Consider the following 25,120-nt stretch of genomic DNA (forward strand, 5'->3'; position numbering starts at 1 on the left):
TAAAGCATAACTGCATACATAATTTCTACTGAAAAGCATCTATAGTGATTCTTTTTCTGCTTCTAGATAATGTGGTTCTCTGCTTCTAGATTGGGACAATCTATGCTGTGAGGTCACGAGACATGGCAGTTTTTCTTTCCATAGTCTCAATTGCAGACCAAAATAATCTTTTATATAGCATTTGTTCCTTCATGATTCACTTTGTCTTTTGGGGCAACTTTAGGAATTGGTTTTTGAATTTTTTGATTCTGGTCATGTCTCTCTTCTGATGCATATGGAGCTTTTTTTTTTTCCTTTTACAATACTCTGGAAAACTAATATTCTATGATTTCTGTAATTTCAAAAATTGCATTAGTTGTTAAAAGTTTCTTGGTGACAAAATTAATAAATCACTGCTTGACTCTCAACTCAAACCAAGCAGAAAATATTTTAGATAGACTATAGTGAGAGCCAATTTAATGTAGCAGTTAAGGTAATGGGATTAGAAACTAGGAAACAGAATTATAGTACCCGCCAAGGGCATGTAGCTAGTTGGGTGACCTTGTGTCTGTCATTTTGTCTCAACCCTAGGAAGGAGATAGAGGCAAATCACTTCTGAAAAAAATTTCGCAATAAATCTTCAGAGATTTGTCCAGGCAGTCACCAGGAGTCAACACTGACTTGAAGGCATCACCACTACTACCATCAACAACAAAAGCTACTGTATTTAATATTTAAGTACCTGTGGTACAACTTCCCTAATCTACTTGATGAACATTCTAACAGATACTACATTTATTAAATTTTAATAAATCTATTAAAAAGTCAGAAGAGCTGCATGAGAAGACTAGGAAAAAGCATTGTTTTACATAATACGTGGTGGTGGAAGTAACTTAATACTACATTGAGAGTTTGCAAAAGTTGAATTAGGTGACAGCTGTCAGATAACCATTATAAGTTTATTTATAATTATATTATATTATATTAATAAAATAATATTTTATTATTTTAATTATTTATTATATATAATGTGTGTTTGTGTGTGTGTGTGTGTGTGTGTGTAAATATTTGCAGCTATGGTGCCAGGTATAATATAAAACCTAATGTAAAGTAAAGGAGAGTATCTGAATCTATAAATTATTTTTCTGTTTGCTTTAAGGTTTTGGATATGCACCGACTACAGATGGGCTGTTTTTTATAATCTGTGCCGAGGGCGTCCAAAAATCTTGTTATAAGAAGAACTGTAATATTGAGCTTGCAGTCAAAGGCACGTGTGAAGCCAAGAACTATGACAATACAGCAAGTCTTACTGCTGGTACTGTTCTGGGTATGCCTGCTACACCCCTGCTTGGCAGCAATGGTGTTTACAAGGACTACAGAACACCAACCCCCAACTTTCAGAACTCATGGAATAGGAAATGATGGGAAAGTTCTGCACCGTCAGAAACGAGGCTGGATGTGGAACCAGTTTTTCTTGTTGGAGGAATATACCGGATCTGATTATCAATATGTAGGCAAGGTAGGTATTGTGCATTCTTTCTTCTATTAGTCCAACATACTGTGTTGAATGAAATGGCATGAAATTATCCTTGAGCTCATAAAAACAAAAAGCACCAGAGCTTGGCAAATAGGAGCAACAGATTGATAGACAAATGTTCTTCTGGGAGCAAACCAATTAATAATTTCATTGCATGGCATATTGATGACATTATAGTTCCTTTAAGATTTGAATTTTGAATCATAATGTCCATTAACAGATTCAGCGCACCATCTTTCAACTGATTTCTCTAAAATGCAAATATTCCCCACCTTCCAATAGTGCCTCTTTCTTTGAAAAGAAAGTAATTCTCACCAGCAAGTCTTGATGTAAAAAATGATATATGAAGCAATACATGAACTAGTTATGGGGTGGGGGATAAATTCTCTGAAAAAGTAGGTAAGAGAGGACATAAAGCCTGTAAGAATTTGCCCCTGGCTTCAATCTCTTGAATGCAGAAGTAAAACAGTTTTAAAAGTTCATAGATGTTTGGCCTATATTTTATTTAATATAACATCTGGCTGTAATAAGTAATGATTTATTGATTGATCACTTCCCAGCAAATTTGCATGTGACCTAGCTTAAATCAAGTGATTTAAATTACTACACCTTTAAGAAAAGGTGTAGTAATTTAATGTGACAAAAGCTACATTTGTGCCTTTGCCTGTTTTAAAACACTTTTCTGGATTCAAATTCTAAGTCTGAATAGGTATATTACAAATATACAAACCTGGTTTGGTGATTACATTAGTCCATGTCATGGTAAAGTAAATATGTACCATAATATGAAACAGCAAACCCACAAGATAGTCAATACCCTTAAATAGTACTTGTACTCTCAGATTTGTTTAATAGACTGTAAAATATAGGATTACTATCCTGGAATTTTGGAATGATATTTAAGATACTGTATCAAACATGCAGAAGTTTTTTGGAAGCAGCTGTTTGAAATGAAGAGGATTTTTGGACAGCATAATATTTGGTACCCAGTACCTACATGTCTTTAGCAAATATTATTTCCTGCCCAGATATTGTTCTCTCTTTCCTGTAATCAATAACTTCAAAAGATGCTTGAAAATATCCAGGATTAATCTGTGCATATATATAAGTGACTACCTGTGAATATATTTATAAGTTCCTGTTTTGTATCAAATTGTTTTATTTCTTCACTGGGGAGAACTATAAAACAGAATTTCAAATATTATATTTATAGCCATATTTGAAATCACACTGATACATATCATCTCTTCGGCTACTTTTTTTTTGTAGGGTGGTATGTATAAATATATTGTTGTAATCATGGATAATCCATACATCATGAAAGGCAGATACAGTTTCTGTAATTGTCTGAATTCGTTCTGTATTTGCAATAACAAACTGGAGTCTAGTGCAGCAACAGGATGCAGCCATATGCAGAGAATATTCACATTCTTATTTTAAATATTCAGAGACATCATTATCCATATTGCCAAAATTGCCATTATCCATTATTTCACAATGTATGTATTTTTGCTTTTGTTCAAAAAGTAAATCCACCACATCTTTGCAATCCAAATCAGGTCTTATTTCAGGCATCCTATCTGAAGAAAATAAAGGGTTAGGGTTTTTTTTAAGGGGTTATTTATGAAATGGAAGGTGTGTTCCATCATTATTCCTGCCACTCCTGATCTTAAGGGAAAGGTTTACCAAAAAAAAAACCCTGTAATTCTATTCAGCTGAAAAATTGCTGTAGTTTCCTGTGACCTTTCAAGAAAGGACAGTTAGAAATGGAGGTAATAGATCCAGAAGTGTGATTGCTAGTCTCTTATCCTGAGTTTTCGTTTTCTTTAAAATCCCAAAAGGGATTGCCCCCACCCCTCATTTTAACATATATATTTTTCCTGGAGACTTACCTTCCTTAAGCGGAATATCAGAATTAGATGCTCTAGTTACTATTGGTGCTTAATTAAATGTGAGTGAGCAGAAGTGCTTATGTGGGGAAACGTGTTCGGAGAAAAGCTATAAATATATATGCACTTTTGTACTGAACAAGTACTAGTGCTCCACATAAATGCGTGCAATGCTAGCCAATTAAATTATTAGCATTTAAATCAGCAGAAATGAATCATATAACTCAGCAAAACATAATACCAATAATTTACGCCTGTCCGAGGTCCTTGGGAAGAACTCAGTAAGTGGATAAAATGACATATCCAGTCTAAACATCTGGCTGACTAGGCAGCCAACTGTAATAATTTGTTACTTGTTGTGCTATTGCAAACCTAATGTCTAAATAAATAATAATAATTTAAAACCCTATATGCCATCACAAACCCGATGTCTAAATAGCATATCTGCCACGCTGGGGAAGTCATAGTTTCAGGAATAATCTCATCAAAAATTCCTGCTGCAGAAATCTTTTTTTTAAAAAAAATAAATGTATAACCCAGAATGGATGACTAGTACATATTATGCTTCAGTGCACATTACACTTACCGCACATCTGAAAGCTTCTTTTGTGCAATTCCCATAATTTGCCACTGACACCCAGAAAGTGCCAGTCAGGCATATTTTGTGGCTTATCACTTCAAGCAAGCAGCACAGAGTTCTCTCATAGGTAGCATAAATTGCTGTGAAATCACCTATGTAAACAGATTTTAATTTGTGATTGGAAGCGGAGACAAAGTTAGTCAAGCTGCTTATGTTGATTTCGCTATTGTAATCTATCCTTGTCTCTCATCTTTGTTTGCCATTAGAATGTATTGCTTCACTCTTTCTTTAAATTAGCTCTTCTCGTTTTACTTCACACACTTCTTAAATACCTCATTCCCATTCTAATCAACTTTTTTTTCCCTCTCCCAACTTGCATTTCCATATAATAAAGCACACTCTTGTACAAACCATTTATGCTTTTAACAAACAATCATTCCTTACCACAGAGAAATAGGCTACCAACTGACTTTATAACAAAATTTGTACATCTTTTTTTTTTTCTCCTAGAGTTTCTAATCTTTAGTAAACCAGCCTTAAGATTACTTGAGGCTAAAACTTTTATTTACATTCTACATGGAGCCCAGATAGGATATTATATGAAGGGGAAAAAAACTTATACAAAAATGCTGAAAGATACATATTCTCAGATCTAAGGAATGTTCCCAATGCAGTACTTTGCTCAAGTATGCTCAGAATAGAGTTAAGGGCATGGAGACTGGACGTGCTGGCTAAAGATTATCTTGTGCCCAAAAGGTTTAATACTATTAATTCCAACAAATGACTGTCTTTCATCATGTTATCAGCAGTGAATCAGAGACAGAGGGGTGTCTAGGTTTGCCATCTATTTACTAACCTCCTTCCTGGGATAGCAAGACCTCGAGAGCTAAAAATATTTGGCAGTCTGTATGTTACTCACATAACCTTTCTCAGAGTGAAGAAGAACATCTTCAGGGCCTGAGATAATGTGCTATCATTGCCATTATTACAGGCCACATTGATCAAAATCCTACTAACAGAACCTGCTTGCCCATCTGTCTCTGGGGAAACAGAAATTATCCAACATGTGTAGCTTCACTGCAATTTTAATAAGGATCCGAACAAGGATTATATATTATCCTGGCTGCAATGCCTCCCAGGAAGAAGAGTAGACTACTCTGCCAATTTTCTTTTCTCAGATTCCAGCCATGTTAGCAACAACACAGGAGCTAAATTTAGAGTGGCAGCAATTAGAACAAAAATGATACATTTCTTGGCTGCGGCCTCTTTAGTAAGTATGGATGTGCTCTATGGGTATGTATGTATGTATGTATGTATGTATGTATGTATGTATGTATGTATGTATGTATTTATTGCAATTGTTAACTTGATTTTCTTTCTCAGATCTTTGTTCTTTAGATTCATGCTCCTTATTCCACCTCAGATATGTTTAATATTGCCTATCAATGCTTTGCATTTTCAGCCAACAGTATGGTATCATTTGCAAATAATACTGCATACCTGTTGTGGGTCCAGCCCCCCCCCCCCCCGGCCTGACCCCCTGCCAAAGAGTGACTCAGAGAATGAGGGGGAAGGGCCGTCAGGGCTCCCTTCTGCAGGGCCGGCCTTTCTGGCTCAGCTCCAGGAGCCAGAGGCAGGCCAGGTGGAGGAGGTGACGAGGCCTCTGTCTCCTGTATCACCCCGCGCCCAGGCAATGCTCCCAGACCCAGCTGTGGACAATTAGTCCTGGTTAGATCTCAGGTTTCGTAGACAAGAAAAGCGGGAACAACAAAAAAGGGGGTGGGGCAGGCCTAGAGAGTGCTGAGTGACGGAGCCACACCCCACAGGGTATAAAAGCAGGAGGGGCTGCTCTACTACCTCGTGACGGACAAACTGACTGGAGAAAACTTGAGCTGAACTATTTGACAGAGCATTTGGCCTTAATTGCTGTTTGCTCCTGATTTCCTGGTTGCTTCAGTAACGAGCTTCGGTGACGCCTGCATCTGGGAAGATAAAGAAAAACCTTGGCAGACGATCGCTGGTTTGCTGCCAGAGCTGATAGCTGCCGTGGACTACATTGCTGGCTAATTGAGTCAGTTCACGTGTTTCCCGGACTGAGGTGGGGAGGGGACAGAACAATACCCATGCACATACACAACTAAGATACATCTAATATCACTATAAGCATTCCTTATACACTTATTCAAACAAACAAACAAGGGGATATTGCACATTCTTGCTTTACTCCCTATTGATCTAATTATATTCATGAGTGATTTATGTCCATTAAATGTGGTTATTATCACATTCAGCAATAATATTTCTGCAGCACATTCCATAATGTGGGGCCCTTGGTGCTCTCCGAGCTTGATGGCCTTCTTGTAGACATTTCATTACCAAATTAGGTAACATCATCAGTGATAGAATGGAGTTTATTTCCTTCTTCACTTACTCACATTATCATATGCCTTTTCTAAACCAAGAACGTATGATAAATTTTCTCCTCATGTTCATACATTTCTTAATGACTTGCTGAAGAGCAAATATGCCCCTGTATGATCCTACCTGGCAGAAGGCTGCATTGTATTGGGTCTCATGTACTATAGTGTTTTTGGCCAAACACTTCCCAGTTTCACTTAAGAAACTAGTCCTCCTGTAGTTTCTACACACACTCTTGCTATTTTTACATTAACATATAGGAATAATAGTGACATTCTTCAAAACATCAGGTACAGAAGTAGCCTCACATTACACTCATACGCACGCACACGCACACACACACAAGATATACAGTGATTTGTAAGCAAGCTACATTTATATTTAACGTTTCTCAAGTTACATCATCAGAATTTACCAGCTTTCTGTCATTTGCATAGCAGTCATGAATTCCTTTTCATCTTTTTTCTTAATCTTATTACCTCTGTATCCTTCATTAATTATTCCAGCATTTCTCCATTAAAAAATCCAAAACAAGTTTGTCTATAAACAAATTGGATGAATGAGCTGAAAGGGACCTTGGAGGTATTCTAGTCTGGTGCCCTGCTCAAGCAGGAGAATCTATACTATTTCAGATAAGTGACTGTCTAGATTCTTATTAAAATCCTCCAGTGATGGAGCACCCATGATTTCTGGAGGCAAGCTGTTCCACTGGTTGATTATCCTCACTGTTAGGAAGTTAATTAATTACTTAAAATAAAAAATAAAAATTAGGAAACTTTTATAGTCATTCTTTTTGCCATGTGTATATTGAAACAAACAGATATTTTTCAGGCAGATATTCATCATTCATCATTCTGACTCCTTCTTGGGTTTCTAAATAGACCAATTTGCCTATTTTGTACTTATTCTTCTGTCTCAATTTGGCCCTATCCTCCCCTATCACCTACAAATTTTTGTTTTATTTTTGCTTCATATTCATTTGTTGTTGTTTTTCCTTTAGTGAAACTCATATTATTTCCTTCCATTATGACCATTCAGTGGAGCTTAATCCAAGGTATATCAATCTGTGTATTCTAATTTCATACGCACTTGAAACAAATGATATCAAGTCATAATTTGCAGATGTTTTTAAATATATATTTTTATTTTATTCAGAACAAAGTTAAAATACAAAACCCAAAACTCAATAAAAGTCTAAGAAGTCATATATATTTAGTTCTTTTGTTCATTCATTCAGTTCTGCACTTTCATTTCTCTTCATTTATTTCACTTTGAAAGATAAGATCATATTCAGTTCCTTCAGCAAGAATCACACCATTTCCCTTCTTCAATTTCACAGACATGAAGAATATCTATTTTCTGTCTTTCATTTGTTAACTCAAGTTTTTTTTTTAACTATTTACCCTTCTTATATTTTTAAATTCAATTTTCTGCCTGCAATAGTCCTTGCACGATAAAGCTCATAGGGATTGACCTTAACTATTTATCATTGCTTTGATCAATCAAAGTTTTTGCATAATGTAATCTGATAAGAGGAAAAAACGTAAGTTAGGTGACTACCCTTATTTGTAGCCATGTTTGCTGGAATGTTATCTGGATTCTCAAGAAGGAGGGGCTGCATTCCAGAGGAGCAAGAGATGGCAAAATCTCACTAGTTTAGTTGGGAGGAAGGGGATCAAGGCATCGCCTGCCTAAGAGTTCTCAGCATATATATTTAATGACGCCAGTCTTTAAATAGTTTGGTTTAATTTGCTTTAGTTCTGCAAAATTTCCGCCTATAGATGTGAAACAATAAAGAAAATGGCTTGGAAAAAGACTCACATGTCTTTCTTAGTTTCTGAAGCTGATATCATGACATATTTAGTATTCCTTCCTAATGGTAAGGACAGCAGCAGTCACTTTGGCCTGTATCAGTGGTGGGATTAAATTTTTTTTAACTACAAATTCTGTGGGCATGGCTTGGTGGGTGAAAGGGGAAAGGATACTATAAAATTTCCATTCCCCACTCCAGGGGAAGGTTACTGCAAAATCCCCATTTTCTCCCAATCAGCTGGGACTTGGGAGGCAGAGAGTAGATGGGGGCGGGGCCAGTCAGAATTTTTACTACCAGTTCTCTGAACTACTCAAAATTTCCTCTACCAGTTCTCTAGAACTGATCAGAACCTGCTGAATACCACCTCTGGCCTATATGTTACAAGCACAATAAAAACCTTTATTCCAAGGTTCTATAGAACCTAAGATTTGTAATCTAGAGATTCTCTTGGAAGCCAACATACCGTTGGTCACATCCTACCAACTAAGAGGTACATACACTATACTGATAACCATTCAGGATATGCCATTATAAAATAAGTACTTGAAGTTCCTCCAGTTTTGATTTTCAACATCATGTTGCTGTTGGCTCCTTAGAATTCCTCACTGGAATAGCAGTGTTTAAATCAGCATTGCTAGCATAGAGTCCTAGTAGTTTTTCTGCATCTCAGCAGTGGTACAGATGGGCAGCATATATGCTTAATAATTTAAATAAATAAATAAATAAATAAATAAATAAATAAATAAATAAATAAATAAATAAATAAATAAATAAATAAATAAATAAATAAATAAAGGAATGAATTCAAAAGTGCTGTAGATTAGCTCTGACTCATTTTGAAAACTGAGATGGTGTGCTACTTTTATAAAGAGAAAGAAGAATCAATTTCTGCTTACATATTACTTTTAAGACACAAATTCCAGAAATCTATTTGATCAATTCTAATTTGACATGCGGCTTTTCCTTGTTCTTACCAGTCATGACAAAATATGCATAAAAAAAATAAAAATAAAGAAAGAAAACTATATTGACTCTTTCATCCTAAGAACGTCTTTAAACTATACTCTGTAAAAAAGATTCCCTTTTTTTTAACCCTAGATAAAATCCTGAATATTAATAGAGCACTGCAAATCAGTTATGATTCAGTTTTGTAAAGAGTTTAGTGCAAGCCAACCTGATTTGAACCACTTGGACATTTGGGCCATTCTGACATTGGGTAAAAAAATTATCCAGTAGATAATGGGGAGCAGATTAAAAGGACTGCAGCTGCTTCATGTGTTTGTAGGGGGAAGGGGCAGAGTGGAAAGAAAATAGGGTTGATAGACATGATTAATTTGGAAAACGCAACCATCCCAAATTTCAGCCAACTAATAATCTTAGTTTTGCTGCAGTAGATAAATATGCATATCAGTCTCTCTCTCTCTCTCTCTCTCTCTCTCTCTCTGTGTGTGTGTGTGTGTGTAATATTCTCTTTGCATCTTTGTAAAGTCAAAGATTGGGAAAATAGCACAATTGTTTCTCAGAGAAAGTTTACTGAATTAGTGCATACCGTGTTCCACTTCAATTTTAAACACACGCACACACACATTTTAAAAAGGTCACTCTTTCTTATCTGAGGAGCTGGGCTTAATTCTGAAGAATATTCCTTAACTTGCCCTTGTGGGGTGAAACAGTTTTTCTGCATCTGGTTTGCCAAGAAAGTTAGCATAGCTTTTTGACAAGTTTGAGCCCTCTTGGTTGGATGCCAGGCTGGCCAATGAAAAATTTGGCCAGAGAAAGAATTTGGCATCAGATAATGGAAGTTTAAGCCTTACCACCCCCTATTCTTAAAGCTGTAAGCACTTAGTCTGGCTAACACCTGTAATTCTTAGTTGGCACACTTTCAGCTATTGTAGAGAGAATTTGACCTGTCCTGGTTATGCAGAATTTAAAAAGAAAGTTTTATCTAACAGTATATACTGAATTGGCCAGCCTTAAACCCATATATAGAGTTCTCCAAATAAAGATGAAATATCAGTACAGAAGAGAAAGTTTCTATTAGCACAAAAAAAAGAAAAAAAAAGTAAAGGCGCCTCGTCACATTAAATAAGTTTGAACTTGAAAAAAATGAATTAATTCACAAAAATGATAGTTTTGCACCCAAGATAGGCTTTGATAACCCAAGAACTTAAGTTGATGAAATGCATTTGTGAGCTTCTCCTTTCAATGTAAGACAGCCTACGACATCACTAAATGTCCATCCACCATATTCATTGTATAGAATAGTGAAGTTATGCATTGTATATTGTCTGTAATAATCTCAGAAGCAGCAGAAAATGTGCATTGACTCTGCAAAGCGCTTTGCAGCTCCCTTATTTAATTTGTAGCATTAAAGTGGTTCTGCTTTGATACGCAGTTTGGCTTGGTTGGGATGATTCATTCAAATCTTCACTTAATCAAAGCATCCTTTTGAAGTTGTGCATAGCTCTCATTTTGATAGCCTTTTCTTTAGTTCATCCTGTTAACATATTTCGGTCTTGATTTTTCACAGCGTAAGCAAAATCCAAGTCAGTACTCAGTTCTCTTAATGGAATGTTGTGGTTTGATTCAGGGGCCTTTGAATTGACAAATGTTAATTTCAACATAAGAAAGAATGATGTGAAATTGTTAAAAGGTATGCAATTTTTGTAAGCATATAAGGGAAAATGGGCTAATAAGGAAGGAAAGAGCAACTTTCTCATTCATTAACACCCAAGGAACATGACACAGGGTAGTGGTAAAATTCTCAAAGACTACAGTTGTTTATTTGTAAGTGAAATTCAGTGTTATAATCAACAATTTTGATCCACACTTTCAAGGTGAGAATTATAGTGACTCATTCTTGTCAACATATCAATCTCAGCTTCTTCAAAACTTATTTATGTGATTTTTTTACATGAATATAGTGACAATGAGGAACAAACGATTTTAAAAAAATCTCAATGGCTTTGTTTGATAATATCTACCTTTTTTCCCTTTTGTCAGAAGGTTTTCATAATTGTTCTATTCACTGGGTTTTAACCTATTTCTTATGTGCAACACTAAGGATACATAGTCACTTCATTTTTTAATTTGAATACCAGTGTTGGTGAAAGCAACTATGCTTGCTCACTCAGTTAACTGTTTTCAGATGTGCTCTTTTGTTTCCATTTCTATTTAACATTTATTCACAAGTTTTAAGGGTTGCAGACAATTTTGGGAATATGTTCCACTTCTCAATATACAAGTATTTACTTTTAACAATCCATTAAAAAAGAAAATGTATACAGTAATACAGTTCCATAAAAATCTTTTTTGTGTTATCATGCATATATTGAAGAAATTACATTTTCATCCATCACTATATGCATGTATATTTGTTTTATTTTTGAGGCTCATTAATTTTAATGTTAACATGCTCATCATTAATTTGAAACAGTCTTGCCCTTTAGGTTATTAGGCAAAAAGGAATCTTGATGATTTGAACAGATATTTTAATTAATGACTTTTACAAAATATTAAAATATAAAAGTGGTATATTAAGCGATACAAAATTGATAAGATTATAGCATTATTTTAAAATAAACAGTACTCGAATTAACGTTAAGAATTATTTAAATTAAGCTTGACGGATGGCAAAAAAATTAACTAACCTAGAGAACCATAACAAAATGGAAGCGGAGCCTTATATTGTTGCATAGCTTCCTTTTAGGATTATATCTAAATAGCCATTTTTTGTAAATTAATAAAAGAGGAAGAGAGAGGACAGAAAATATATAACAAATTGAAGTGTGAAAATAAACTGTCCTGCACATATTGCACCAATAGATAATGTGCAAAATAACTTGAGCTGCCTTCTTGAACCTAGGCTTTGTCCAGAGGGTCTATGCAGGGGTCCCCAAACTTGGAAGCTTTAAGACTTGTGGACTTCAATTCCCAGAATTCTTCAGCCAGCTATGCTGGCTGGAGAATTCTGGGAGTTGAAGTCCACAAGTCTTAAAGTTGCCAAGTTTGAAGACCTCTGTTCTAGAGGGATGTTGTAATATGTAGTGCAGATGGTTAATTAGCAATTTTGTAGAGTCTCCAAAGGACCTCTTTCTGAAGTAAGCAGGCCATGTTTTATCTCTCTCTTCTGTCTTTTATCTCAGCAGGAATAAACAGAGAAACCAGAAACACCACATGCTAAAACATGTGGGATGATTCCATGGATTTAAGCTATTAGATTTTAGTAAATTGGCTTTTGTATCAGCAGCATCAGCATTTCTCTCCTTGGTTCATTCCCACCCACCTTGGTTCCTTTCTCATCTTGTAATGCACAGTGTTTTCTGTATTCCTGTTTTATATGAGCCACGGTGGCTCATATATAACAGGAGCCACGGTATATGAGCCACGATATACGGTGGTGCAGTGGTTAGAGTGCAGTACCGCAGGCTACTTCTGCTGACTGCCATCTGCCTCCAGTTTGGCAGTTCAAATCTCACCAGATTCAAGATTGACTCAGCCTTCCATCCTTCTGAGGTGGGTAAAATGAGGACCCAAATCGTTGGGGCAATGTGCTGGCTCTGTAAACGGCTTAGAGAGGGCTGTAAAGCTCTGTAAAGTGATATATAAGACTAAGTGCTAATGATATTTGGTTGAACTTGGTAAGGCAAGGCAAGAAAAACACAGCACAGCATGGTATTGTATGTGCACACCAGCAACAGATCTTTATAAATACTGCCAATAATGGAAGGAAAAATGGGGGAGAAGAGAGAGTGAATTGAATAATTCTTGGGAAAATAAATATCTGCTTGATTTGCCTAACATCTAAACAGAGAGATAATGGGTTTTCCTACAGTAAAATATAGGACAATAGCATGAAGGGCCGGTTTAGCTCTGCCTGGTAAGGCCTGTTATTAAGAACACAAAGCCTGCAATTACTGCAGGTTCGAGCCCGGCCCAAGGTTGACTCAGCCTTCCATCCTTTATAAGGTAGGTAAAATGAGGACCCAGATTGTTGGGGGGGCAATAAGTTGACTTTGTAAATATATACAAATAGAATGAGACTATTGCCCTATACATTGTAAGCCGCCCTGAGTCTTCGGAGAAGGGCGGGGTATAAATGTAAACAAAACAAAAAAAAAAAATGTCTGAACTTTCAAAGGTGTAGAAATCAATTTTTATCATCCCTCATTAAAAATGATCAGTGATCAAAATGACTGTGCGGCGTAAAAGGCCAGGTGTACATATGAAGGTTTAATTAAGCTGATTTATTGCTAAAAGCCCATCTATAGGAATCTTCTCAACTAACTGTCAGCACCTGCTTAGAGTTAGATAAGGGTCAATGGCACTCAAAGGGGTTTACTTGTGACTATTTAGGGATTCCAGGCTGATCCCCCTTTTTAGTCTTCCCTCAGGTGCTGCCATTTCTTCTACAATGACAGGAATTAGATTCTAAGGCTCCAGCTCAGGGCAAGTTAGTTAGGACAGGCTTTGCTTGCTCATGTATGCATTTCCTAAGTGTATAACCTGCAGGGAAATCTCATCTTATTGGACCTTCATGTAGTAGACCATGCATAGCAGACATAAACTGTGCTGCAAGTTACAGAATATATTGCATTTATATGTAATCATATAATCAACAATTATTTGGACTTCGTTTCAGCCAATTTTATTCCATCAAGGACCTATATCTTCCAGACTCCAGGTAAAATATTTCACAGTATGGTCAGCATGGCAATATGGTAATGTACAAATGGGCAATGTAATGTACATCCATCAGTGTAATAATGATACTGCACCACAAACTAATGAATTACTTATTCCAGTAGCTTCGTGTATCTATTAATAAGATCATCTAGGTTATCCAGAAATTGTTTATCCTAAAATGTCCCATTGTAATATCAGAGTAGCTGGTACAAGGATTGATCTCTAAATTATAATTCTGATTTGTGAATAAAACAAATGGAACAGCTTTAAATTTTACCACAACATCTAATTTCATTTAAAAACAAGTCTTGTTTACCATTACTAAAAATTATTTCTTTTCATCTTAATCCAGGAATAACATAGTTAGTTCTAACTTTTTACTCTGGATAGTTAAAAAGAATGTCGATTCATATCCATTTTTTTTAAAAAAATATTTATTTCATATTCTGTCTTTATTATTTTTATAAGTACCGTATATACTCGAATATAAGCCGATCCGAGTATAAGCCGAGGTCCCCAATTTTACCCCAAAAAACTGGGGTAAACTGGGGACTCGAGTATAAGCCGAGGGAGGGAAATGAGGCAGCTACCGGTCAGGGAAAGCCTCCCTCCCTCAGCCGAGAAGGCTGGCGGCTCCCCCGCCCCGCCCTCTCACTGCACCGGCAGGGCTTCCCCGCGCTAATGCAAAAGCCCGCCAAGTTTGCACCATCCGGTATAATGTGAAAAAAAGGAAAAAAAAAAACAACTCGAGTATAAGCCGTATATACTCGAGTATAAGCCGAGGGGACGTTTTTCAGCACAAAAAACGTGCTGAAAAACTCGGCTTATACTCGAGTATATACGGTAACTCAAGGTTTTATTATTTGTATTGCTATTTTTAATCATTCGGCCTTATGTAATAAGTTTTTTAATGGATGTTTTATTGTGTATTTATATGTATTTTTATTTGGCTGTGAACCGCCCTGAGTCCCTAGGGAGATAGGGCGGTATACAAATGCGAAAAATAAAAAAATAAATAAATGAACATACCTAATACCCTTCCTCCTATTTTTCCTAAACCAATGTGACATGGGTTGAGCCGAGAAAGAGTGGCTGGAATAAAGTCATTCAGCTGACTTTCATACCTGACGTAGGACTAAATTTCAGTCTCCTGGTTAGTGCCTTAACCCCTCGACCAAAATTATATATTAAAATTAATTAATAATTGTATTAGTAGTAGTATTTCAGACTTTACTAAACTATATCCCCTACAATTATTTTTCTAAAACGCTAAGAAATTAATACTAATTTTTACTGAAATCTGGAGGTTAAATACTGAGAAGACTTTTTGTGCAAGTGATTTTTAAAATTTATTAATAAAACTGAACTACATGGAGAGTATTCAAGGAAATGCTTAAAGGCAGCAATATATTCCACTTCCTCCAACATTCCTTACTAAGTTTCATAACCTTAGACATTTGTGGCAGATTTGGTAGTGCAAACATAATAAAATAAAGCTGCAATAATGCTAATATCCCTTTTCCCTGTTCTTGTTTCCTTCTTAAAGACATTTTATGTAATAAACCCCCAGAAGGCATTTATACACCATCAAAATTGCATGGACTTTAAGCAGACTGCAGATGAGAATTTCTGTACAACTTTCTTTCTTCTCTTTTTCAAAATCAGGAGGGAGAAACGATAGTGATTCGGGTTTGTTTACAGGTTCCAAAAAAATAGTATGCAGAAGATGAACATGAACCACACCTTAATATCATGATATGAATACATTTGTAAACAAGTTATATTCTCTATGAAAAACCTGTTCTGATGCAAGAACAATATGTTCCCCACCACTACTACTACCTTACTGAACAATAGTGTATTGCTACGTAGGATAGGCATAGCATTAGCATTCTACATTTGGATGCATGTATGGGGCATGCATGTGTAAACCTTGAGGGGAAATGCCAGTGTCCTCATCATGTTCTTCTTTCTGCGAGACCCTTTTCTTTTCTCTCTTTCTCCTCACACAGCAGCCAGCAAGAAAAGGAACAGATTGCTTTTGTCAGAAGTTTAAATTGCTGCTTGATAAATTGAATTTGGAATCAGATCAGGGACTGCATGAAATTAGGCTGTGGGCTGCATCAGATTGTACGCATGTAGATTGATTGAGTGACAAGGGTACCACAGTCATCAGTAAGTTGTGAATGATCTAGACAGAAATAGACCTGGTTGCAACATACACTCTTGTTTTCCTGCATTTCATCTTAGGTTGCTTTTCCTATATCAGTGGAATACAAATATAACCCCAGCAAAGTATGTCTGAACTACACAGGTAGTCCTCAAGTTAATTCATTGTTTAACAATGGTCTGGAATTATGACAGCCTCAGAAAAGGTGTTCCTAAAACACTTCTAATCGCAAAATATTGAACCACCTCTCCACTGGACATGTGACCAGAATCTGTATGCTTGTAGATCTGCTTGTACTTACAACTAGTTGCCAAGCACCCTGTATTTTTTTGCCACCTTCCCCAACAAGCACCATGGAATCTTTTTTTCCAGTTTCCCCAACAAGTCAATAGAGAAGCTGACAGGGAAGGTTGCAAGCTGCCACCACCTGCCAAGAGGATTCCCTTTCATCTTCGGGAGCTGGCTGATAGAGCTGCCAGCCAGTGGGGCTGAATCACTTAAAGGAGGTCCTGGAACTTATCTCAATCAATGGGGTATAGAAGCAGAGTTCAAATCCCAAAGAATAGTGTTCTTTGCCCAGTTGAGGGGTAGAAGAGGGAACTCTCTTTCAACCAACTTACAGAGACAAGAGGGAGCCAAAATCCAAGCAGAGGGGCAGTGCAGTATAATAAAGATAAGAGTACCTTGGGCAGGTTGGGCAGCCCAGTGCAGGCTACCCATGATTATCTCTTCACTCAGAGGTTGAAAATCCTTCTGCGTAAAATATCCCAGAATCCCCAACCCCTGAGGTACCCAGTGCTCCTCACCTGGCACTCCATCTGCTTAACAACCTGTGAGACTGCTTAATGACCACAACCAGGAGTGTTGGGATTGTGTTCGTTGAGTGATGCAGTCATAAGACATCTCACTTAACAACTGCTTTACTCAACGACCAAGATTCTGATCCAAATTGTGGCTGTAAATTAAGGACTACCTATGTAATAATTGTACAGACTATTTGCTGATTTGTAAGGTACCTATTTGACTTGGTTTCTCAGGTTTGACTCAAGTTTTAGCTGTACTGATTGGTGTCTATTTTACTACTAGAAGATCTCAGTCCTTTGCTTGCTTCATACATTCAATGCAGGGTATGCAGGTTATTACAGCTTGTGAGCCATATTGGGCTCTGCATGGCATGCTGAGAGCCCCAGTGCAAAAATTCAAGTTGCATTTGGGGTGGGTGTTTCCTTTTTCTTTTTTAGGTGTGCTTTCAGTTTTTGCAAAGCTTAAGGTTGCTTCTTTAGACATTCTCCCACCTTCACCCCATAGTGAAATGTTTTCCTCATTCATAAATTTCCTTCCTTCATAAAGACTCTGCGAGCCACAAAAGCGGTACCAGCAGGTTTCACTCACCTGAAACAGTGCTGTTATGCAACTGACAGCTGCCATTTTGGTGACATCATAAATGTTCGTTCAAAAAAATTGTATTGATAAATTTCTGTTTCTGCATTTCAGCTTGTTAATATAACGTGCAGAGCATAAACAAACAAAAAAAAATATATAAGGCGGGGAAACTGGGCTTAGCTACCACAGTTGGAACTAGAAACTCTGTCATTAAACACTGAAGTCACTAAACTAAACATCACCAAACCATGATGATGTTACCATGTCACTATTGTTGCAGTCATTAAGTGAGAGATCATATGACTGCAACTGATTTTACTGCTACCTCCTCCATTGACTTTGCTTGTTGCCAGCCAGTTGTGAAGTACATAAATGGTGTTCACATGACTCTGGAAATGCTTCATGGCTTGTAAATATGAGGCAATAAAGTTACTTCTTCAGTGCTGTCATAACTTTGAACAAGCATTAAATGATACATTCAGTAAGTGAGCACTACACGTAGTAGCAGTCAGGGCAGAGGAAGAGCAGGACCAGAAGGATGTGGTTGTTTTTAGGAGGTAGCTCCGGAAAATATGGCAACTCCACTTAGTCAACAGATTTGGAGGTGCTCTGGATACTTTGGGTCAGTTTTTCAGAAAAAAAAGGAGAGAAGCTGGAATCTTCATAATTGCAAGGTTATTTGCCTCTTTGAGTTAACATGTATTTTCTTTTCTTTTTCTTTTTATCCTATTAACATTGAACTCTGCTTAAAGAAAATGCCAAATATCTGTTCTGTAGAACTGCTCCATTATGGCAACTTCTCACATCTCAGTGAGACAGTTGGGTAACTGAAGCCAGCAAAGAAATGGCATCTCATTGGTTAGTTGGCAGGGAAATTGAAAGTAAGGGCAATGGGCACCCTTCCCCCAAACACACAATTAATCTTTAATGAGGTGCCCTGAGCTACTTTTGGACTGCGAGATTGTCTGAGTTTAACTTACAAATGATGCAAGGCTGTGGACATAATACTTTTTCTCTGCCTTTCAAGAAAACACAACTTGGGAAACAAGTTTCTCTTTTCAAGTTGATAGTTTCCTATCACAAAAGCTCTCCTACTGCATTAAAAAGCCGATTAAATTGGAATAATTGGTATTCATAGGAGCAGCCAATGAAGAAAACGAGAGAAAAGAAGGAGGGAAATCACTATATTACAGTGTAGTAAATTACTTGGAAATAAGAAAGACTCCACATTACTGATCTTCATCTCTGCCTCTTGTTTAAAGTTATAAATAAATATAATAACTTGAAAATCAGTTATTTTAGCCACAATTTGAAATATGGTAGTTAGGGGTGATGTTGGCTATTTCTTGTACGTTGTTGATCTTTTAAATCTACTTATTTGGCACTTGAGATAAGAGTGAGTGATTCAACTGGGAGTAGGAGAAAACAGTGATTTTTGCACTTCTCTTATGGGCATTTAACTGCATTTGAAAAGTTGAAGAAAGACTTCTTAATCTCTCTCTGCTTGAAATCTTGCCTTTATGTGCATGTATAAATTTATTTGTTCAATTGTTGCATTTTTTAAGGAAAAGATTAGCCCATAATTACAGCGGGTTTTTCTATTTCTTTCAGAATTTATATTTTCTGTTAAGATTCAAAGTATAATTAAGGATTGAATTTTTGTCCTTTCTGTACAGAACAGGGTTTATTTCAGAATAAATAAGTATCCCTTGACTTTTTCCTGATGTTCACAACAATTCAGCTTAATATAAGGATCAGTTAATGAAAAAAGTACTCAACCATATTTTGCTCCCTGAAGAGAGCCATCTGGAATACCAGCTGAAGTACAAACTTAAGGATAGAGATTGCAAAAAGGACATTTAAGAACCCAGGGAAAAATTTCTAGCATGAGATGTAAGGCAGAAAATGGGGAAATTGGGAGCAGAAAGTATTGTTTTCTAAATAGAGACTGGGGTAAACCAGGTGGCCATCCTGAGAAAGAGTGCAAATCATTTATAACCAAAGGGTAGAGAAATAGACTCATTATTCAAATCTTAAGGCATACCTATCAGTAGCACCAGATTGTTAGCCTTTGTAAAAAGCTAAGCACCAGCATAACTAAGATTGCTGGTATCCAAAATGAAGTATTTTATCTAAGCAAGGTGAATCCTTGTCTTCCATGAAAGTATTGAGTTTCTAGAGAAAGAGTTATTGCAATGGCCATAAGGCAACCATTGACATGACATACCACTAACAGAGCCTACAGAATCTAAGGATCTGCCACTATAGTTAATGATTGGAATTAATCTAGAAATGTATAAAGTGATTGTGTTCTAAAACCCAGCCTGGAAGAAAACGTTTCAAGCCTCCTCCCTCCACTCTGAGTACATACATACATACATACATACATACATACATACATACATACATACATACGCAAAAACCACTCATGCCACGATCACGTAATCTCTAGAACCAAAAAGCCTTCAAACTTGAAATTTGGCACATATGTTCCTCTTGGCTTCTAGGTGCTCACTAAGAAAGGATTTTTCAAAATGACCATCAGATCATTAGTATTTCTTATATTATTTTTAACACTTTCTGATGCTAATTAGTTAGATGTTCTACTCCCCCTCCCAACCGGAAAATAACTCTGGAGAGAACGAGATAGGATAGGCTTCTCTGAGGCAAGCCTGAGGGAGAGAAGGGAATAGGATAGGGGAGGCTTCTGTGGGACAAGCCTGAGGGAAAGAAGGGGATAGGATAGGAGACATTTCTGTGGAGCAAGGCTGAGGGAAAGAAAGAAAATAGGATAGGATAGGATAGGCTTCTGTGGGGAAAGGCTGAGAAGAGAAGGGGAGAGAAGAGGCCGATTGTAACTACTCATTAATTTTCAAGCTATAAGTGTCGATTTATCAAGCCCAATCACATAGTTTCATAGTGAAGCACGGGTATTCAGCTAGTAGAGAATACAGCCAACATTATAGAAGCAGATTTTCCCAGCATAGAAATTATAAACTCTGTTTTAATAGAAGAATTGGAATATTGGATTAGACAATACAGATATTTCAAGATTAGCCAATAGTGTGAAGCAATTTATTTAAAAGTTTAGCAATGGGGAGAGGCAACCTCCCTCCCTCTAGAAACACAACTCTCATTTTGGAGGAGCTATTCCCAGATACCTGAATTCTGAGACACCTGAATGAACACGTAGAAGGATGGAGATCCATGGCATGGATCAGATAGGTTATGTGTTATATGACACTCTTGCTGCAACTCAGTCCAGGGAAGGAGGTAGAATATAATATTAAATTATAAGTCATGGTTATTTTTTTATGGGAATTTTATTTCTCTAAAACTATGTATTATTGTCCAGAACTTTGCTGCAGGAAATTAGAAGCTCTGTTAGAATAAAGCAAACTGTGCTTTAAATAGGGAATGATTTGCTTAAGACCTTTAGCCATTTTGCAGTTACCATAATATATAATTTGAAAGATGGTTTTGGGTCTTGGGGGGGGGGGGAAAGTACTTTTGTTGTTAGTTGCAAAGTTGTGTCCAACCCATCGCAACCCCATGGACAACGTTCCTCCAGGCCTTCTTATCCTCTACCATCCTCTGGAGTCCATTTAAGCTCATACCTACTGCTTTAGTGACTCCATCCAGCCACCTCGTTTTCTGTTGTCCCCTTCTCATTAGCTGGCCAAAATATTTGAGTTTCTTCTTCAGGATCTAGCCTTCTAAAGAGCAATCAGGGTTGATCTTCTTTAGGACTGACCAGTTTGATCCCCTTGCAATCCAAGGGACTCACAGGAGTCTTCTCCAACACCATAGTTCAAAGGCCTCAATTCTTTGGTGCTAAGCCTTTCTTATGGTCAAACTTTCACAGCCATACATTGCAACTAGAAATACCATAGCCTTGACTCTACACACTTTTGTTGGCAGGGTGATGTCTCTGCTTTTTAGTATGTTGTCTAGATTTGCCATAGCTTTCCTCCCCAGGAGCAAGCGTTTTTTAATTTCTTGGCTGCAGTCCCCATCTGCGGTGCTCTTGGAGCCCAGAAAAATAAAATCTGTCACCTCCATTTCTTCTCCATGTATTTGCCAGGAATTGAGAGGGTCAGATGCCATGATCTTAGTTTTTTTAATGTTGAGTTTTAAGCCAACTTTTGCACTCTCCTTCTTCACCTGCATCAAGAGGCTCTTTAATTCCTTTTCACTTTCTGCTATTAGACTGGTATCATCTGCATATCTGAGGTTGTTGATATTTCTCCCGGCAATCTTAATTCCAACTTTTGATTCATCTAGCCCCGCCTTTCTCGTGATGTGCTCTGCATATAAGTTAAATAGGCAGGGTGACAGTATACAGCCTTGCCGGACTCCTTTCCAATTTTGAACCAATCCATGGTTCTGTGTCCAGTTCTCACTATTGCTTCTTGACCCACATATAGGTTTCTCAAGAGACAGATAAGATGGTCTGGTACTCCCATCTCTTTAAGAACTTGCCACAATTTGTTGTGATCCACACAATCAAAGGCTTTAGCATAGTCAATGAAACAGAAGTAGATGTTTTTCTGGAACTCCCTAGCTTTCTCCATGATCCAGCGTATGTTGGCAATTTGATCTCTAGTTCCTCTGCCTTTTCGAAATCCTGCCTGTACTTCTGGTAGTTCTCGATCCACATACTGCTGGAGCCTAGCTTATAGGATGTTAAGCATAACCTTACTAGCATGTGAAATGAGTGCAATGGTGTGATAGTTTGAACATTTGGCATTGCCTTTCTTTGGAATTGGAATGTAAACTGACCTTTTCCAATCCTGTGGCCATTGTTGAGTTTTCCAAATTTGCTGGCAAATTGAGTGTAGCACTTTTACTGCATTGTTTTTTAAGATTTTGAATAGCGCAGCTGGAGTGCTTTCACTTCCACTAGCTTTGTTGTTGCTCAGATTTCCTAAGGCCCATTTGACTTCACATTCTAGGATGTCTGGCTCAAGGTCAGTGACCATCCCATCATGGTTATCAGGGATGTTAAGCTCTTCGTTCTTGTATAGTTCTGTGTAATTTGCCACCTCTTCTTAATGGTCCCCGCCATTTTGGTCCTTTATCATGCCTATCTTTGCATGAAACGTTCCCTTCATATCTCCAATTTTCTTGAAGAGATATCTGGTCCTTCCTATTCTATTGTTTTCTTCTATTTCTTTGCACTGTTCATTTAAGAAGGCATTCTTATCTCTTCTAGGTGTTATCTGGAATTCTGCATTCAATTGGGTGTATCTTTCTCTTTCTCCCTTGCCTTTTGCTTCCCTTCTTTCCTCAACTATTTGCAAAGCTGTCGTGTCCCACTCCTCCACTGATGACCGGGTCAGGGAAATCCGAATCAGGCGTGCCTCTGCAGCTCTGCCAAAGTCCTAGCAAAGTTCTCAAGGCAGGCAGGAGACCAGAAAGTGACTTCAGCAAGATAAGGTAGACTTTGCCTGACTCAGAGAATGCCAGAAAGCAAATCTTTTATATAGGCCATGGGGTGTGGCTCCATGACTCAGCACTTATCCAGACCTGCCCCTCCCTTCCTTCTGTTGACGCCGCCTATCAATTCTCCTGAAGCGAGGGTCACTCCAGTCTGCAGCTGTTGGTAATTGACCTTCCTCAGGCTCACATGCTGTGGGGGAGGGGGAGGGGTCTAGTTGCTCCGTTTGCCTGGGCATGGAGCCAGGGCTGAGGGCTGGAGGCGCTTCTTCTTCCTCGGCCTGTCTGGGCATGGAGCCAGGGCTGGGGCCGGGAGGCATGCTAGGACATTCCTCAGCGTTCGGAAGCAGATAAGACGGGCCCGGCTGCGGGGAAAGCGGACGAGGCACAACAAAAGCTTCCTCAGAAAGCTATTTTGCTTTCTTGCATTTCTTTTTCTTTGGGATGGTTTTAGTTGCTACCTCTTATACAACGTTGCGAACCTCTATCCATAGTTCTTTAGGCACTCTGTCTATCAGATATAATTCCTTAAATCTATTTGTCACCTCTATTATATATTCATCAGGGATATGATTTAGTTCATACCTGAGTGGCCTACTGCTTTTCTCTACTTTGTTCAATTTAAGCCTAAATTTTGCAATGAGAAGTTCATGATCTGAGCCACAGTCAGCTCCTGGTCTTGTTTTTACTGACTGTATTGAGTTTCTCCATCCTTGGCTGCAGAGCACATAGTTGATCTGATTTCTGTGTTGACCATCTGGTGATGTTCATGTGTAGAGTCATCTCTTGGATTGTTGGAAAAGAGTGTTTGCTATGACCATCATATTCTCTTGACAAAATTCTATCAGTCTGTGCCCTGCTTCATTTTGTACTCCAAGGCCAAACTTGCCTGTTATTCCGGTTATCTTTTGGCTTCCTACTTTAACATTCCAATCCCCCATGATGATAAGCAGTGGTGGGATTCAGCCAGTTCACACCACTTCGGGAGAACCGGTTGTTAACTTTATGAGCAGTTTGAAAACTGGTTGTTTTAAGAAAGCATTAGGGCAGAGAACTGGTTGTTAAATTACTTGAATCCCATCACTGATGATAAGGACACCATTTTTGATGTTAATTCTATAAAGTGCTCAAGGGCTTCATAGAAACAGTCAATTTCATCCTCTTCAGCACCAGTGGTTGGGGCATAGACTTGGACTACTGTGATATTGAATGGTTTGCCTTGGATTCGAACTGAGGTCATTCTGTCATTTTGAGGATTATATCCCATTATTGCTTTTCTACTTTGTTCAATTTAAGCCTAAATTTTGCAATGAGAAGTTCATGATCTGAGCCACAGTCAGCTCCTGGTCTTGTTTTTACTGACTGTATTGAGTTTCTCCATCCTTGGCTGCAGAGCACATAGTTGATCTGATTTCTGTGTTGACCATCTGGTGATGTTCATGTGTAGAGTCATCTCTTGGATTGTTGGAAAAGAGTGTTTGCTATGACCATCATATTCTCTTGACAAAATTCTATCAGTCTGTGCCCTGCTTCATTTTGTACTCCAAGGCCAAACTTGCCTGTTATTCCGGTTATCTTTTGGCTTCCTACTTTAACATTCCAATCCCCCATGATGATAAGCAGTGGTGGGATTCAGCCAGTTCACACCACTTCGGGAGAACCGGTTGTTAACTTTATGAGCAGTTTGAAAAACTGGTTGTTTTAAGAAAGCATTAGGGCAGAGAACTGGTTGTTAAATTACTTGAATCCCATCACTGATGATAAGGACACCATTTTTGATGTTAATTCTATAAAGTGCTCAAGGGCTTCATAGAAACAGTCAATTTCATCCTCTTCAGCACCAGTGGTTGGGGCATAGACTTGGACTACTGTGATATTGAATGGTTTGCCTTGGATTCGAACTGAGGTCATTCTGTCATTTTGAGGATTATATCCCATTATTGCTTTTTCTACTCTTTTATTGACTATGAAGGCTACTCCATTTCTTCTGAGGGATTCTTGCGCACAGTAGTATACCTGATGGTCATCTGAATTAAATTCACCCATTCCTGTCCATTTTAGTTCACTGATTCCTAAGATGTCTTGTCATCTTTTTTTTGACCACGTCCAGCTTGCCTTGATTCATGGATCTTACATTCCAGGTTCCTATGGAGAATAAATCTTTACAGCATTGGACTTTCCTTTCACCACCAGATGCATCCACAGCTGAGCGTCCTTTTGGCTTTGG

The 25,120-nt window shown here is 37.7% G+C and overlaps 1 protein-coding gene across 3 annotated transcripts in view; it reads left to right on the forward strand.

Annotated features, from left to right (window-relative positions):
- LOC131195678 (cadherin-10) overlaps positions 1 to 25,120 on the forward strand; it is a 168,048-nt gene that overhangs the window by 54,501 nt on the left and 88,427 nt on the right. For 2 of the 3 annotated variants that reach the window (XM_058177777.1, XM_058177779.1), the window contains exon 2: positions 1,139 to 1,498. In XM_058177777.1, the coding sequence (XP_058033760.1) occupies positions 1,268 to 1,498 (231 nt within the window). In that variant the 5' untranslated portion in view covers positions 1,139 to 1,267. Of the gene's footprint in view, positions 1 to 570; positions 703 to 1,138; positions 1,499 to 25,120 lie in introns of all 3 variants that reach the window. The other variant, XM_058177778.1, reaches the window with a different exon arrangement.

Source organism: Ahaetulla prasina, chromosome 3 (assembly GCF_028640845.1).
Source record: "Ahaetulla prasina isolate Xishuangbanna chromosome 3, ASM2864084v1, whole genome shotgun sequence".
Classification (NCBI taxonomy): Eukaryota; Metazoa; Chordata; class Lepidosauria; order Squamata; family Colubridae; genus Ahaetulla; species Ahaetulla prasina.